At 48.9% G+C, this 16411-nt stretch overlaps 1 protein-coding gene across 1 annotated transcript; it reads left to right on the top strand.

Annotated features, from left to right (window-relative positions):
• Positions 1 to 15667, top strand: Ms4a15 (membrane spanning 4-domains A15). Its single transcript, XM_028777570.1, has 7 exons — positions 1 to 59; positions 8675 to 8849; positions 10378 to 10500; positions 12962 to 13018; positions 13638 to 13730; positions 14094 to 14207; positions 14994 to 15667. Exons 1-7 carry the CDS (start codon positions 1 to 3, stop codon positions 15108 to 15110), a joined length of 738 nt encoding a protein of 245 aa, XP_028633403.1. The 3' UTR covers positions 15111 to 15667.
• The last annotated feature ends 744 nt before the right edge of the window (positions 15668 to 16411 follow it).

A 16411-nucleotide genomic window follows, 5' to 3' on the forward strand; every position in this document is an offset into this window, starting at 1 on the left:
ATGTGGGAGCGCAGAGGCAGAGGGGAGTCAGCAGCCTGCACAGCAGCCGTGGCAAGCCGGTGAGTACCCCCATCATCCTTCCAGAAAGATCACCCAGGGAACAGAACTGGAGAAGAGGCAGGGGTTTGTGGAGGCCCCCAGGGTGAGAGAGGGAATCACTGAAGGAAACCCACCTGACAGTAAGATTGAGAAGTGGGATTCCACAGACTCCAGCTCAGGGCAACAAGAGACCCACTGCACAGTGAAGGGGGACAAAAGAAGGCTGTCTGTCTTCTCTCCTCAAAGCCAACTCCAGAGATCACTTGGGTACCTGCCAGGGACCCCAGACAGACAATCACCCTCCCAAGAAATAGAGACTCCCTTCCTCCAGAAGCCAGCTCAGGTTAGATGTCCAACCTAGTCAGGTGGTTCTATCCATGCACAGGTGTCCTGCCTGTCCCTTCTCTATCGAGAGGAAAAGGACATGGCCAGGGTCACGGCTAGAAAAGTCTTCTCAACAAATACTGTGTCATTTGGAGATGGGCAGTATTAGTGGAGGAAAGGAGTTGGCTGGCCCTGGTGTTCAGCTTCGAGGGCAGGGAGCCAAGGGGTATAGAAGAAGGCCATGGGTTATATGAGGTCCAGCCTGGGGGCAGGAGAAAATGACTGAGAGACCTGCTTCCCCACGGCATGTTTACATCTGGTGGGACAGTTTATATCACTTCTGGGGCAGTGGGGAGGGCCTGGGCTGTCCTGGAAAAGCTGAGACTGGAAACAAGATACCTGGTGCCACAGAGGAGACTTACACAGATGCAAGTTCTTGCCTAGTTTGAGAAACAGCTGCAGACCCAGGATATATGTATAGAAACCCCTTAGAAGCCTGAAACACCTCACCCTACTACTACACAGCCACTTTATGATATTCAGAAAAACTGTGGCTCAGAGAGGTTAGGCAGTTTGCCCACAAACACTCAGCTACTTCGTCTCACCAGATAGTAATGTGGATTCTTACTGGGCTGAATGCAGGGTCTGTGACTTAACTACAAGCCAAGCTGTCAAGTCTCAGATGTGTTGTCAAGTATTTCGTTCCCGAATCCCCACCCCTTAGAGGCACTCCCTTCTAGCTGCCAACACCTCCCCTCAAAAAGCAACTCCAAGGGGGAAATAGGCAAAGCTGCTCTGGGACCTGGGTGGAAGAAGAGGCTCTCTAGAGATGCCCTAGACAAGTGCTGGCTCCCCAAGGGTGCTCCAGCTAGCATGCTGGGGCAGCCCATCACTACAAATGCCTATGCCACTGAGACTGTTAACAGCAGAGGCCCTGGAGGACTGAAGGCTTCCTCCTTATGAAGCATGGGGCCAGATGCTGGTAGCTGAGCATTAGTCTCTTTCTGGAGTGTAAGGGGCTTTGCTCTGTGCGTATGGGTATGTGTGTGTGTGTGTGTGTGTGTGTGTGTGTGTGTTCTGTAAAGTTCTTTTCAATTTGAATTTTGGTTCTTTTTTATAGTGTATAAATCAAATTTTATATTCTATGACACAAATAGCTATTCCCAAGTAAAACTGTTTATATTAATTTTTAAAAATTCACAGAGATTGTAGCAAGGTGACACATAAGCATTCTGTGGCTTTTCCAGTCACCCTCAGGCCAAACAGCAGCAATTTAGTAACTAGCCTGCCTGGTCTTGTACTGTGACATGTCTTGACCTGGGGCTGGTCCTCAGCTCAGGTTCATCAGGTACGAAGGGTGTTTGCTGGCTTTAATCTTTTCCCATGCTGTTTCTTGCTTTCCTCGCTGCACACACAGTAGCTGTCCAGAGTGGCATCTCCAAGGCTGGGGAGTGGGCAAGGAGGAGAAAGAGGATGGGGCCATGTACCTGCTGGGTGCTTTGTAAGTTGGTAGAAACTTCTCTAAAGGGGTGTCTCTACAGAGACACAGTGTATTGCAAAGATCTCTCTCCCATGTCCCCCTCTATAAAAGAGCTCTCCCTCAACCTGGGAACCTGCAGACCCAGTGAAAAGAGCCACCTGTGACTTTCTCAGATGACAAGCTGCTCAGAGCCAGCCCCTCTGCCATGGCAAAAGATAACCAGAGATATATTCCCCTCCTCCCTCTACAGTGTCAAACCTACTTTCAACCTTACTTGCAACAGTGGGAGGAAGGGTATAAAAAACCACCCTACAGCTTCTCAGCCACCTGCCTTTTGCAAGTCCCCTGACACTCTTCCTTGGTGACATCACTCACTTCAGAGTCTAGTCTCAGCTGACATCTCTGACCAACACATCAGCCTTCCGGGCCCACGACCTGCCCCACTCCTCCACCTACTCTACAAAATAACCCACACTGCACCTCCTTCCCGGGGTTGCTCTAGAGTCTGTAGGAGAGCTCTTTATAAACTACAAAGGGCTTTCCATGAAGGGCTGTTGTTACCACGGCTCATTTAGCAGTTGATAATCAACACAGACACCCTGGATGCCCTGAGTGTCCAGCCAGCTGTTCCCTTAAGGCAGGATGCAATGGTTTTCCTTCCTTCCATTCCTATGTATGCATGAGTGTTGGAGATATCCTGGCTGGTTATTTGTAAGAAAGATGGGAGCACAGAGATGGAATCACCTGGAATATCACAGATACATTAGTCACTGGCTTCTGGTGGAGCTGAGGGGACAGGAGAGTGTGAATCTCAGGATGTATTCCTGCTTGGGTTTGCCACTTAGCCTGCCAAGGGTGCAAAGCCTATTTCTGTAGGTGTTTCTCTTCTCCTGAGCATCACAGGGGGTCTGTGTGTGATCATGTTTCTCACCACCCGCCTGGGAGAGATGCTGTTAATGACGCAAGTGTTCCCTGATGGGTGACTTGAGCCCAGTGGGAGCCCAGGGTCCTTCTGACCTCAGGAAATGTCCCCAGTACATGTATCATGGTCCTCAAACATAATCTTCCCCTATTCATGGTAAAATGGCAACTATGAAAGCAAGTGTGTCCTTTTAGCCTAAAATTCTGCGTTTTCTGACTCTGGGGCATTAAACTTTCCTTAGTAACTTTTAAGCAGCCTTACTTGGGGAAACACTGCAGTGACAGGCTGGGTCACCTCCCTTTGGCTTTTAATTTGATCACCTGTGAATGCTGAGCCTAACTGAACTATTGTTCCAAGGAAGAACATATAACAATGGGTTCCCCTCACTCTGACAAAACAAGGATTCAGGCCCAGGAATGGATGAATTCTCTAAAGTCAGTAATGTCCTTACTGAAAGTGGGAATTCTGGGATCTATCACAGTTCAGCCACTGAGGTGCTATGTGACTTTGAAGGGGGCATTCACCCTCTCTGATTTGTTAGCCTGAATTGTATATATTTCCTGCTCCTTCCTATATTCTTGACTCCTGGAGGACATAGAGTCTTCTCAGTGCTTTACATTTATTTCTCCATTTCTAGAGGATGTAATGGTCCGGAGAAGCTAGAGCATGCTTCAGGAACACATAGCTTAGTGTCTGTGTATGTGTGCGTGTGTATGTATAGATGCAATGTGTGTAAGTACATGTACACATGTGCACACATACATATAGAGGCCAGGGGACAGTGTCAGGTGTCATTCCTCAGGCACCACCCACCTTGTTTTGTCCTTGTCTCTCACTGGTCTGCATGTAGCCAGCTTGGCCAGACTGGCTCCACCTCGCTTTGTCTCCTCAGCACTGGGGTTCTAAGAACTCTACCACACCCAGCATTTTTATGTGGGGACTGGGCATTGAACTTGGGTTCTCATGGCTTGCAAATACTTTGCCAACTCAGCTATGCCCTATCACCATCTTAGCATCATAAGCCAACAGAGGGTGGTCGCCTCCTCCTGCTTCACAGCCCTGAGGACTTTACTTGCTTGGGAATTCAATCACGTAAAGCCCTATGTCTGGCTAGTTACTGGAAGATGACTGGTTACTGTGACAAAGAGGAAAGTCTGTCCATCATGCCCTGGACTGGTCACTAAACACTTAGCTCAGAAGTTGTGAATTTACTGTCACTCAAGTGATTTCAACTAAAACAAGTCACAGGACCACACCAAACACCAAGGCACCCAGAATCCAATAGCTAGAATGATGGAGCGAATGACAGAGACTGTCCCTGGAGGGAGCAGTGACAGTCAGGTGCAGGCTGGGATACAGAGAGACTTGGACTTGAGTCTTTCCCCTCAAGTTTACAAGCTGAGTCACCTTAAGCACGTCCCCTCTCTGCTGCAAGCCTCAGTCAGCACACCTAGATGATAAATTGTGGAAATTATCAGGTCACCGAGAAGGTAAGAAGCAATGTGTCAGAAGTATCCTGTCCTCAGGAAAAGGTCAGCAAGTGCTGCTAATCCCATCACCTGGGGCAGGGTGAGGCTGGGCCCTGTGAATAGTTCAGCAAGTTTCTAAGGTCAGCAGTGATCTAGGATTGCTAACCATGCTACTTAGAAACAAACATGCCACAGCCCTTTGCCGGCATCTAAGAACGGCCTAGCCCATTTTGACTTCTGATCCTCACTGCCAGCTCTGAGATGAGAGGAACAGCCACGATAGCTATAACAAATGCCTGAGGTGATCTACATAGAGAGAGACCAGGTTTGCTTCTGGCTCGGTCCAGATTTGGTTGCCTATGTGAGACTGTGTGGAGGTAAGTCTTGATGGCCAGAGTATGTGGCTAGTAAGTGAAGAAGTCCTATCCCCAAATCCTCTTCAAGGACCCTCCCCCAGCCTCTAGCCCCTGCAAGCTCATTATGGCTCATGTGCCTGAAGTCTTGGTCTCAAGCTGATGACACTATTTGGGAAAGTTGCAGAAGCTTTAGGAGATGGAGCCTCTCTAGAGAGAGTGGCTCACTGTAGCCAGGGCTTGAGGTTTCATAGCCTCATCCTACTCCCTGCCCACTCTGGATGCTTCCTCACTACAGATGTAGTGCAGCCTGCCACCTCACTCCTGCCTGATGTGATGGACTCACCCAGTCCCTGGCATGATGGACAACATTCCCTTGAGCACTAAGTCAAAATAAACCCAACTTGCTTTCACATGCTTGTTTAGGGTGTTTAGTCAAAGAAATAAGAAGAGTAATGCAAGGTTCTGTCACTTGTCAGTCATATCATCCTGAGCCTATCAGTCATATCAAGCTTTTGTCTAGTATGTGGGCCGTTGAAGGACCCAAACTCTAGCCAAAGCCACCACCAACATATTTATCTTCATTGTATAGAAATATTTGGAAGCTCAATGTTATTTTCCTTCTTACTCCAAATCATAGTAATTGGTGTAATTGACATCTAAAGCAACAAGTAAATTTCAGTAACTATTTATTATGGTCAGGCAGTGTTCTGAGGTTGGAGTTGGAAAACCCCAGCCCATCAACTGGATCCCGGCCATCTGACCATGTCAATAAAGCTTTATTGAAACACAGCCCCACCTATTTATGCATTCATTGCCTGGTTTACACTATGAGAGGCATCTCCTATTTAAAACAGAAACTACTTGATCAAAGCCCAAAACCTTTACAAGCTGAGCCTCTACAGGGAATGTTGCCAGTGCTGTCTTAAGCACTGTTTGCTAAGAATCATTTCAGTGTGATGGCCTAGAAACCAGAGCTCTACCATGTGAGAAGTAACAGCACCATTCCTTGACACTTGCCCATGATATCACATGTTGGCTACCCATATTTGGCTGGAAGAAACGTTAGAAAGCCCTTAAAGATATCAGCTGACTTCAGCCACCTTCTGCATGGGATTGACGTTCAATAACACATTTACCTGAAACATGCTCTTCTTTTGCATGTATGTGCATCCATGGGTGTATGTGCACATGTATGTGCATGTTCACATATGTGCAATTGTATGCATGTGTCGTGCACAGTCCTGACTCTCTGCTGGGGGTACTCAGGCACATGCATTTATGCAGAGGCCAGAGGTTCACTCCAAATGTCACTCTTCAGAAGACAACTACTTTTGTTTTTTGAGAGAGAATCTGGAGCTTGTTGGTCTGGAGCTCACCAAATAGGCTGGGCTAGTGGGCCAGAGAGTCCCAAGTGTCCTCAGCACTAGGCTTACAAGTGTGAGCCCACAGCCAGCTTTGTACATGAGTTTCTGGGACTCCAACTCAGGTAGATCCTCTTGCCTCTACAGCAAGCACATTACCTCCTAAGCTGTCTGCCCAACCCATGAAACACTTATTAATCACCTACAGTGGATAGAAAATGCCCATGCCCGCAGATTTCACCCCGTGCCTCCTTTGCCTTCCCTTGGAGGTACTCCAGCCACTAGAACCCTGCTTCATGCTTTGTGGAGACCCAGCCATGCATCTCAAGGGCAGGTCCAACAGGACCCTTGTTTTTACAGTCACCACTACGAGTCAGGCCCATCACAGAGCAAATGGCACAGAGGACACACAGGTGACATGTGCCATTCTTTAGCATAAAGATGCTCCTCCACTGAGGTTCCTCAAACATCCACAGGAAATGGGCCATGTCAAGAGCCAACTATTGCAGAAACATAGCTCGGTACATTTGTGTTGTCCACAGTGCCAGAAGTTATTGGCTAACAATAAATTTACAAATCAAGTCAGTTTCATTTGCTGCAATTTGCCAGATACTCCCGATTTTTCCTTACTAGCTGACTGCTGACTAACATGTGTGCTTTTATTCTGATCGTAAGTATTAGTGTTAACTCTCAGATCACACCTTATACACCTCAGTGTGTGTGTGCGTGCGCGTGTGCGTGTGTGTGTTGAAGAATAACCTCGAAAGTACAGAGTTCACAGCACAGTTTAAAGAGGCCTTACCAGAGGCAGAGAGCTACTAGAGACACAGAAGGGTGCTGCATCACTGCATTGGTTGGATAAGATATTAAGGACCCTAGCTGGAGAGCTGAGGACACAGGACTGCAGAGCTGAGAGGTGCTGCAGAGATGCAGGACCACAGAGAAGTGCAGGGCTGGTTCAGACAAAGACACAGACTGGTAAAAATTCAGGAGGCTGGAAACCGAGCTGAGCTGGAGCCAGGCACTCTGCCTGTTGGTCCCACGACACACACACTGGGTGGTTGGATGCCAGGTCAATGGGGTCATCCCTACTACAGAGCAAGGTGTCCCCTTCATAGGGTCCAGGTGGTACTTTTCATCCTTAGGAGTAAATTGTTTGTGCCCTATGGGTGGTGGTGGGCAGGTGGTGGTGGTACCTATGTGCACAATGAGACACAGTGTCCTCATGACTCATTGTTTGAACTCACAGGAGGGTCAAATGCTGCCTCTCAAAGGCAGTCACCCAGGGCAGGGCACAGCCCAAAGCCACTCTTTTACACAATATGGAGTAACTTGAAGCAGAGCATAGCCTGGTCCTCACAGGCTGTGTGACCTTCCAGCTGCAATGACTCATGAACACAAACCACAGTCCTACAAGCCATGGATGGGTAAATACATATTTGTGTGTTCGATAGATAATGTGTTTAAAAATGCTTCAGATGAAGATGCTACAATTCACTGTGTAAATTGTGGCCTTTACCAGGCCTATAATGTGATAGGTTCTAGTGCCCTTCTCCCTATGCTTTTGTCAGAAAAGTGAGGCAGGAGGAGGTGGCCATCTTGCCCCTTGTCTCACAGTAGCTACATGGGCCAGGGTTCAAATCCTGGCTTCTGTCATAGAGCTGTGACTTGGCCTGCTGGGTTCTTCACCACATGTGCAAAACAGCAAGGCAGATGGCTGTTTAGCGTCATATAATCCACTAGATTAGTAACTGCAGCACCCTGAGTAACAGGTCAATGTTCCCTAGAGTATTTCCCAGGCCAGCCACACCTAAGGCTTTCATAATCCTTCTTTATCTTGGCTACAATAGTGGGTTACTCCTTGGGTAGTCAAATAGAGCAGGATGTTGCCCCCGGGTAGTTATGTATCCATAGTCAACAGATGTAGGCCTAGAGGAAGGGAAGAAGAGGCACATCCTACCTAGTCCTTCTCTTTCCATGAATAAAATTGGTACTTCAGCTAAGCTCCACCTTGCCAAGCTGTGTGCTCTTGAGCCGTCACTCACCCTCTCTAGGGAAAGGAGGGTGCTTAAATAGATGCTTCTCTCAAAAGTTCCACTTGGGCTAAGGATGTGGCTCAGCAATGCTGGGCTTGCCTTACGTGCAGGCTGGGTTCCATACCCAGCATTGACAATAAAATTCCCGGGCTGGAGAGATGGCTCAATGGTTAAGAGTGACTGCTCTTCCAGAGGAACTGAGTTCAATTCCCAGCAACCACATGGTGGCTCATAACCATCTGCAGTGGGGTCTGATGCCCTCTTCTGGTGTGTCTGAAGAGAGCAATGGTGTACTCATATACATGAGAGAGAGAGAGAGAGAGAGAGAGAGGAGAGAGAGAGAGAGAGAGAGAGAGAGAGAGAGAGAGAGAGGAGATAGAAATTCGATTCATGTAATATAGGCGAAATCAAGAGTCCAAAAAGCCTAAGAGTCAAGTCAAAAGAGCCAAGAGCCCACTTCACTTCTGTAGTCTCTTCTCTTGCCCCGGCTCTAGCTAAAAATTTGGACTCTACTACATCCTAACTTCAGTTAGCAAGAGCAGGGAGATATGCCATTTATCAACCGACAGCCTTATGGGGATCACCATTACTGCCTTGTTATCTCCTGAGCCTTCGTCCCCCAGGCTCTCTGAACACGATGTCTGCACCTCCTGCCAGCAATGGTGTCTTCGTTGTCATCCCGCCCAGCAACGCCAGTGGCCTCCGCCCACCTCCAGCCATTCTGCCCACCTCCATGTGCCAGCCTCCAGGGATCATGCAGTTCGAAGAGTCACCGCTGGGGGCGCAGGCCCCCAGGGCCACCCAGCCACCTGATCTTAGACCAATGGAGACGTTCTTGACCGGAGAACCCAAAGCATTAGGGGTAAGGGCAGCTTGTCATATGACTTGAGACAAAATTGCTGGGCAGGCAACATAGCGTGCTTCATGCTCAATGGGGAGATGTGGAGGCAGGGGATAAATGTGAGAATTCATTCATGCACTAGACAGGCAAGGATTCCCTTCCCCTTTAGAACTTACCCAATAAATTAGTAAACGACCAGAACTCCAAAGAGGATTAAGGATGATGGATGGGAGACAGACGGCTACGCTAGCAAGGACAGAAATATCCCTCTGGGGAGATGATACTGAGGCTAAATCTTATGTGTTAAAGCCAGCCCAGCAAGAGCGGGATGGGCAGAAGGATGGGTGAAGGGTAGGATTAGCTATAATGAAGACCAGCAAATGCAAAGGCCCTGAAGCAGAAATGGGTGTGGCTTGTCAGAAGAGTTACAGAATACTGACATGGCTGGAATATAATGAATAAAGGAAGGACTGACAAGGGATGAGAATGAAATGATAGGCGGAGCCAACTCCTGTAGAGCTAACAGTACAGGAAGTGCGGCTTCCAAGCCCTTCTCCATCTCAAATATAGTGATAGATAGGTCTCTAAGAAGGAATAAAATGAGCCGGGCAGTGGTGGCGCACGCCTTTAATCCCAGCACTCGGGAGGCAGAGACAGGCGGATTTCTGAGTTCGAGGCCAGCCTGGTCTACAGAGTGAGTTCCAGGACAGCCAGAACTACACAGAGAAACCCTGTCTCGAAAAACCAAAAAAAAAAAAAAAAAAAAAAAAAGAAGGAATAAAATGTAGATTAGATAGATGATATAGATAGATGAAAGACAGATGGTAGATGAATATGAAAGTGGATGATTGATAAATATGATTGGTAGGTGACAGATAGGTGGGATGGATAAATACGATAGAATATGAAGGTAAGACAAGTAGATGAGAGAATATACTATACATAATGGGTGGTGATTGATAGATAAGATAGATGATACGTTTTACAGCCTTTTAAAATAAATGATGAATAAATCGGCACATGAATTGCTAAAAAATAAAAATGTTTGAAAGGCAATGCAGCAGAACTCCCCAGAGAGTCCCCACCCTTAGGAAAACCATCCCACTTCTGGGAATGTTTCCATGGGGTGCTGGAAAATAGAAGAAACAGGAGGAGGTAAAGATAAGAGGTGGCTGAGAGGGAGGGAGATGGAAAAAAAAATCAAGTGGAAATTTCAGCCAGTGGAAGCAGCTGTAACCCCCAATCCCAGGATGGGCTACGGAAAGACAACAGGAAGTAGGCGATTGGTACCAGTGTGCTGAGAGTCAAGGAATCAAGGCTAAGAACATCAGAAAAGTAAATCAGAGTCGTGCTGGGCAACCCTAGTCCTGCCTTAGCCTGGAGCTCCTCTTAGTCTGAGAAGAGCTGGTTCTATCTTAATTAAAAGTCTGGCCTCAGCCTCCTGATCATTCCCCAGAAGCCGTGGAAAGTCAAGTCTGCAGGACGGCAGAGGGCAGTGTGGAGCTCAGGGGCCCAGGTCGGTAGCCTGAGCCTTTTCTGCTTCCCACAGACGGTGCAGATCCTGATCGGCCTCATTCACCTTGGCTTTGGCAGCGTCCTGCTTATGGTTCGACGAGGCCACCTGGGGATGCTCTTCATTGAAAGTGGCGTCCCCTTCTGGGGAGGAGCTTGTGTGAGTGTGGGAGTAGCCATCCTTGGCTAGGGAGTGATCTTGCCCAGGTCACCTCGCCCTGTCCCACTCCCAGAATTTTCCTAGCCATAGCTCATCCTATGTCAGAGTTTTACTCAACTCCCCCCCCCCAACCAGACTAACATGGGAGTAATAGTTATCACTCACCAGAAACCTCAGCTTGACCCATCCCCAGTAAACAAGTAGAATTCTACCAGAAACTACGAGTGAGGAGCCAGTAGGCCAGTGTCCTAATCACACCTGGACTACCTGAGTCCTAACCCGACACTCAGCAGAAACCCCTCAGTTCCCTCTGTGGGTTCCAGCCCTGCCTGAGCTGCTCCCTAGGGAGTCTCCCTGCCCTATGTCCATTCTTCTGGCAATACCTCAATGGAGAACCAAATGAGGCCTTCTTTGTCCACACCAAGATCCCAAAGAGAGGGCGTTTGCAAGGTGGCACTGCTATCTGTGCCTCTACCAAAGGTGCCAGTGCCTCTGGTCATGGGGAGCCTCCAGCTACCTCCAGGAAGCACGGGCTTTCAGACGAGCTTAATGGGTTTTCACTGAAGCTCTGCCGTGTATGACAGTGGAGTCCCCTCTGCATATCCCAGACTGTTGTGGGAAATAATTAAAAAGAGACTGACAGGCTTCCCATGCTACTGCCAGCAACTCTCAGCCCCAGGAAGCTGGCCAGCTATGTACTGGCAGCAATAGCCAGCCTGTTATTATCTCCTGGAGACTCTAACACAGAACTCCAAAATCTCTCCTCTGCCTGACAACTCTGCTGCCTCCACCGTCCCATGCAGCAACCGCTCACCTCAAGGTTAGATATCACAATACCCAGTAACCTGGTAAAATCAAAACTCTTAAAGTTTATAATTAACCAGTCAGATTTATATATCAATAAATTCTCAATTCACAAGATGCCCACACAATAATTTCAAGGCCAATTGATAATGGTACAAGCTGCCCACCTAAAACAGACAAGTTACCCTAATCATCCTATCCCTATATGAAATCATATCTACCTATGGTTATTTAAAGCCACACTGGTTCAGGATCTTCTTTCTGTCTGTCCTCCATCTTGATTCTCCCCCTCTCTCCTGAGACACTCCCTCTCTCTCCACCTCTTAGCTCCGCCTCCCTTTTCCCTGTCCAATCACAGGCCTCCTGCTGCAGTAATATTTTAATGTAATTAGACAGGGAAAATCCTCACACACCAGAGCCCAAGCTCAAGAAGCCTTTAAAAGTGGAGTTCAGAGATGCCAACGCTGCTGAAACTTCACAGCCAGAGCTAAATGGCTGGGAACAAGCTCTAAGCCCTGCTTCTTCTAGTGGTCCAAAGTGGGCCCAAGAGAGAGGAACAAGTTAGCAAGCAGGAAACTAAGGTGGGCACTGCCTTGTGAAGAAACAAAGGTAGCACTTTCTTTAAGATCCCTCCTGTTTCAAAATCTGTCACAAAATGTGCACTACTCCTTGGTAGGAGGGGATAATAAACAAAAGCCTGTTTGTCAGTCTCTCGAGAGACAACAGGGTCCTCAGGCCTAGGTGGGCAGATATAGCTCCAAATTCAGTAATTATCTTAGAACCTCTCAGGGTGGGGAGAGTTCAGAGTGTAATGCATTTGCATGGCACGAACGGGGGCTTGAATCCTTACCTCCATCACCCTTGTCAAAAGCCAACCTGGGCTTGGAAACCCAGAGCTGGAGAGACAGAGACCAGCAGCCCTCCCCGCGAGTCACTGGTCAACCACCCTGACACAGTCAGTGAGCCCAAGTCCACATAAGAGGTCGTATCTCAAAAACCAAAGTAGGCAGCTCCTGAGGAGGAATGACACCCAAGGTTGACCTTAGCACAGAGGCACATATGATGCACAAGTACAGAGAGAGAGAGAGAGAGAGAGAGAGAGAGAGAGAGAGAGGCATGCGTGCATGTGCCCTCACATGCACGTGAAAGAAGGATCTCTTCCTTCTTGTTCTTGACACCCAACTGCTACTTAGTAAATATTTGATGAGTGAATATTTGAAGGAAAGGTGAATACACTTTAGTAATATAATGTCAACAAAAATGCACGCCTAGTAAACCATGGCTTGAGGTCTCAAGACAGAGGCCTCTTTGTGTGTTTGTTTTTGTCGTTTGTTTTGTTTTTTGAGACAGGGTCTCTATTTGTTGCCCTGGCTGTCCTGGAACTCACTATGTAGAGCAGGCAGGCCTTGAACTCACAGAGTCACTTGCCTCTGTTTCCCAAGTACTAGGATTAAAGTCATGTGCTACCATCCCCAAGGACAGGGGCCTCTTACAGAACCACTAAGGCATTTTAGGGATATATCCAAGATGCCTGGCCATGATGCAGATAAGGAAGCTGATGGTCCTCTACTGTTACCTTCTTGATGGAGCCTAGGTATAATGTTCCCTGCTCAGTGTCCCAGCCAAAACCCAGTTGGGATTTCTCTTCCCATTACAGTTTATCATCTCTGGGTCCCTTTCTGTAGCAGCTGAGAGGAACCACACCAGTTGCCTGGTAAGTCTGAATGAACACAGAGAGAGCCAGGGATGGGGACGGTGCCCACTCACCTGGGTGCCACTCAGGACTCCACTCCCATCTGCCCACTCATTTGGCCCATTCAACAAGCATTCCTTGGGGATTGTCTAAGTGTCCACAGAAGGAATTTAGACATCCACATACAGAAGAAGAAGATGGGGCACTTACAAAATGTCACCCAAGGTGGATGGTAAGAGTCTAGAAATAAAGTCCTCACAGACACTCAGAAGAGACAGATGCAGGAAAAGTCCCCAGGAGAATAGCCAGCAAGTTGTCTTAGTGGGTGGGCCTGAGTCTGGGGGAAGACAAGTTTGGGGAGGGGGCAGACACATGTGCAAATATGTCCCAGGAAAGCCACTAAGAAGGTTAGGCCTCCTTCTCAGAAGCTCCCGAGAGGATGGAAGAAGCAGAGGGAGGCATTAGGGCTTCCTCTTGGGAGTCTCAGGGAAGGAGAAGAGAAAGAATGGGAAAAGGAAACCCAGCCTCCTGCAAGGCTCATGGCCCCTAGCCCCTGGGCCAGGAAGGAGGGTGCAGGAGACTGGGCACAGTGAGTGGCCTTTCTCTTTGCCTCTTCTTGTTGCTTCTCTCCCTCTCACAGGTGAGGAGCAGTCTGGGAACCAACATCCTCAGTGCCATGGCAGCCTTTGCGGGGACAGCCATTCTTCTCATGGACTTTGGTGTCACTAACTGGGTATGTTGGCAGATATCCCAAGGGATGATAAACCCAGAGAGATGAGGGCTATAGCCAGCCAGGACTAGGGAAGACCCAAGAGTCTGCAGTCCTGGGCTAGTTGCAGAGCCTGCTGCTCCAGTAGACCTCATGAGTGTACTGACACCATGACCCTACCCTAGTGTCCAAGCAGTGGAGGGGAGTAGTGGGGGGTTGGGAGGGGATGAGGCCTGGTAGAATAGAAGGAGTGAGGACCAAGGCTGGAGTAAGGAAGGCTGGATCCAGGTACACCTCTGCCTCTTGCCAGGGGAAGTTATTCTTGGTCCGGGGGTCTCTTTACTTTCAAACACTCTGTTTGTCTTGACTGTGGGTTTGGGTCCTCAGGATGTGGGCAGGGGCTACCTTGCCGTGTTGACCATCTTCACCATCCTGGAGTTCTTCATTGCTGTCATTGCCACCCACTTTGGGTGCCAAGCCACTCGTGCCCAAACTAACGCAGTGAGTACTCTCACATCACGTCGAGAGCCCCTGACGGAATCTGTTGTCTAGGAAGAGGTTAAGCCTGCAGCCCCTCCCACTTCCCCTTTGTGGCTGAGCTGTGATGAGACCCTCAAATTGTGACATGGGACTATTCACCCCGTGGCCACAGGGGGCGCCAACACTATTGGCAGAGCTGAGATCTTTCCGGAGTCGGATGACAGGGTTGGGGAGGGCGAGGAGCACACCTTGCACGGAGTTGTGCACAGACTGCCAACAGATAGACACATTAGAAAAGACAGCATGGCTCATTGGAAGTTAAGCTCAGTTTTTCAGGGAAAGATAGGAGGCGGGTGGACAAAAAGAGCGTAGGAAGAGCGGGTACTGATAGCACAAATGCTTGCCTGGGCAGGAAAATGCAGCGGGGGGTGGGGGGGGGCTGGCGGGTGCCATTTAAGGTTGGAGCAGGAGGATGAACTAGATTCAAGGTGCCCGTGTGGAAGCAGCCAGGGACCAGCGCCATGTTCAGGCTAGAGCTATAGAAGCCCCGAGTTCAGCAGCGACTGTCCAGAGAGGAAATTCCAGCTCACTAGCCTCTAGGAAAAAGAGATTTTGTCTACTTTGCTAGCTCCGGTGTGTCCACGCCCTAACTCATAACTGACCCTAGAAAATGTTTGTTGAAATGTCAATTACACAATGCTTGTGTGTGAAAGCTGCTGTTCTCAGAGTGCCCACAGGGTGGCACTATTGCAACACTCCCCGAAGACCGCAGAGCCACCCAGAACTGGGGATGTTTTTTCTTTGCAGTCTGTGATTTTCCTACCTAATGCCTTTGGCACGGATTTCAACATCCCCAGCCCAGCAGTCTCTCCGCCCCCTGCCTATGACAACGTGGCATATATGCCCAAGGAGTCATCGGAGTAGGAGATTGAAACTTCTGCAGGTTGGAGTCCAGGCTTCCCACTCTACCCAGCGTCTGTCTCTCCACTCTCACCTTGTCCATCTGAGGCAGCAGTTGCGCAGTGAGGCTTTCCAAACCACGTGCACTGTGTCACTGAGCGAAGTGTTCCATCTGTTTCCCATTTCCTCCAGTAGTGTCTTTCCAAAACAGACATAAAGCTGGAGTCCAGGGTGTGTCCTTAATCACCTCCCCATCCCCAGCCCTGTCACCTGGCATAGACGTCCTGTATGCTCCTCTGCAGTCCTCTGCTCGTCATGGGAAATCTTGGCTTCACGGAGGTTTCATGGGTTTGCCTTCAAGATCATTAAGCACAGAGAGCTCAGAATGTTCCAGAATAGACTGACATTTCAGAGGCACAGAGCTCTGGCCCTACCACACAGCAAGGCCTGACCTCCAGGTTCCTAGCTCCCAAGACCGGCTCTGTCCTTTGTCATCTGCTGTTACATCTTAGGGTTTTCATTTTCCCATCTGGAAACTAAAGTGTTGAACTCCGTGACATAAGACTAATCTAGCACCTCTTGGCTCCCTGGTGTCCTTAGGTCTAAGCCCACCATTGCCCCTCTCCATCCCAGAACCTCCTTCTCCATCTTTGTAATAGGAGATTGGTATTAACTCTGGTCCTGCCCACCTACTAGGACAGGAGGCTGCAGAGGAGACTGAACCACTCCATACTCCTCCAACCCTGCCTGAAAAGCAGGAGTGCCTCTGAGAGTTACCATGGGAACAGGCTGGGTTCCCATAGGAATGAGAAGACACCTTCAGCCCAGTGTTCACAGACCCTGGCATATGGCTTGTATCCTCTATACTTTGGAGAAAAATAAACAGTGTGGCTTAGATTTTAGGTTGGTCTCAACGTGGTGACTTTCACTTTTTAAGCTTGGGGTCTTCTGAGGGCTGCCCATGATTAATCAGAGGTCCGGGTAAGTACCCCCACTAAGGCAGGATATGGTAACTTCTTGCAGTTAGGGACATCTCCATGCCTTGACTTCCATGATGATCACAGAGTCTGCATGCTCAGCATGCATGTAAGAGGCTGGGCACAGTAGCTGTGTCTGTAACCCCAGCACCGGAGAGGCACAGCCTGGAGGATCCCATGGGCTTGCATGGCCAACAGATCTATCTGAATCGGTGAGCTCCAGGTTCGCTGGGAGACCTCGGGGTGAAAGGTAAGATGAGCCAGTAACAGAGCAAAGGAAGCCCTCGGAGGCCTGGACTCAACATGTGGTACTTTTTCTCAAATACAATCAGCATGTGCACAGAGGTT

This window comes from Grammomys surdaster, unplaced genomic scaffold, assembly GCF_004785775.1.
Source record: "Grammomys surdaster isolate TR1022 unplaced genomic scaffold, NIH_TR_1.0 310, whole genome shotgun sequence".
NCBI lineage: Eukaryota > Metazoa > Chordata > Mammalia > Rodentia > Muridae > Grammomys > Grammomys surdaster.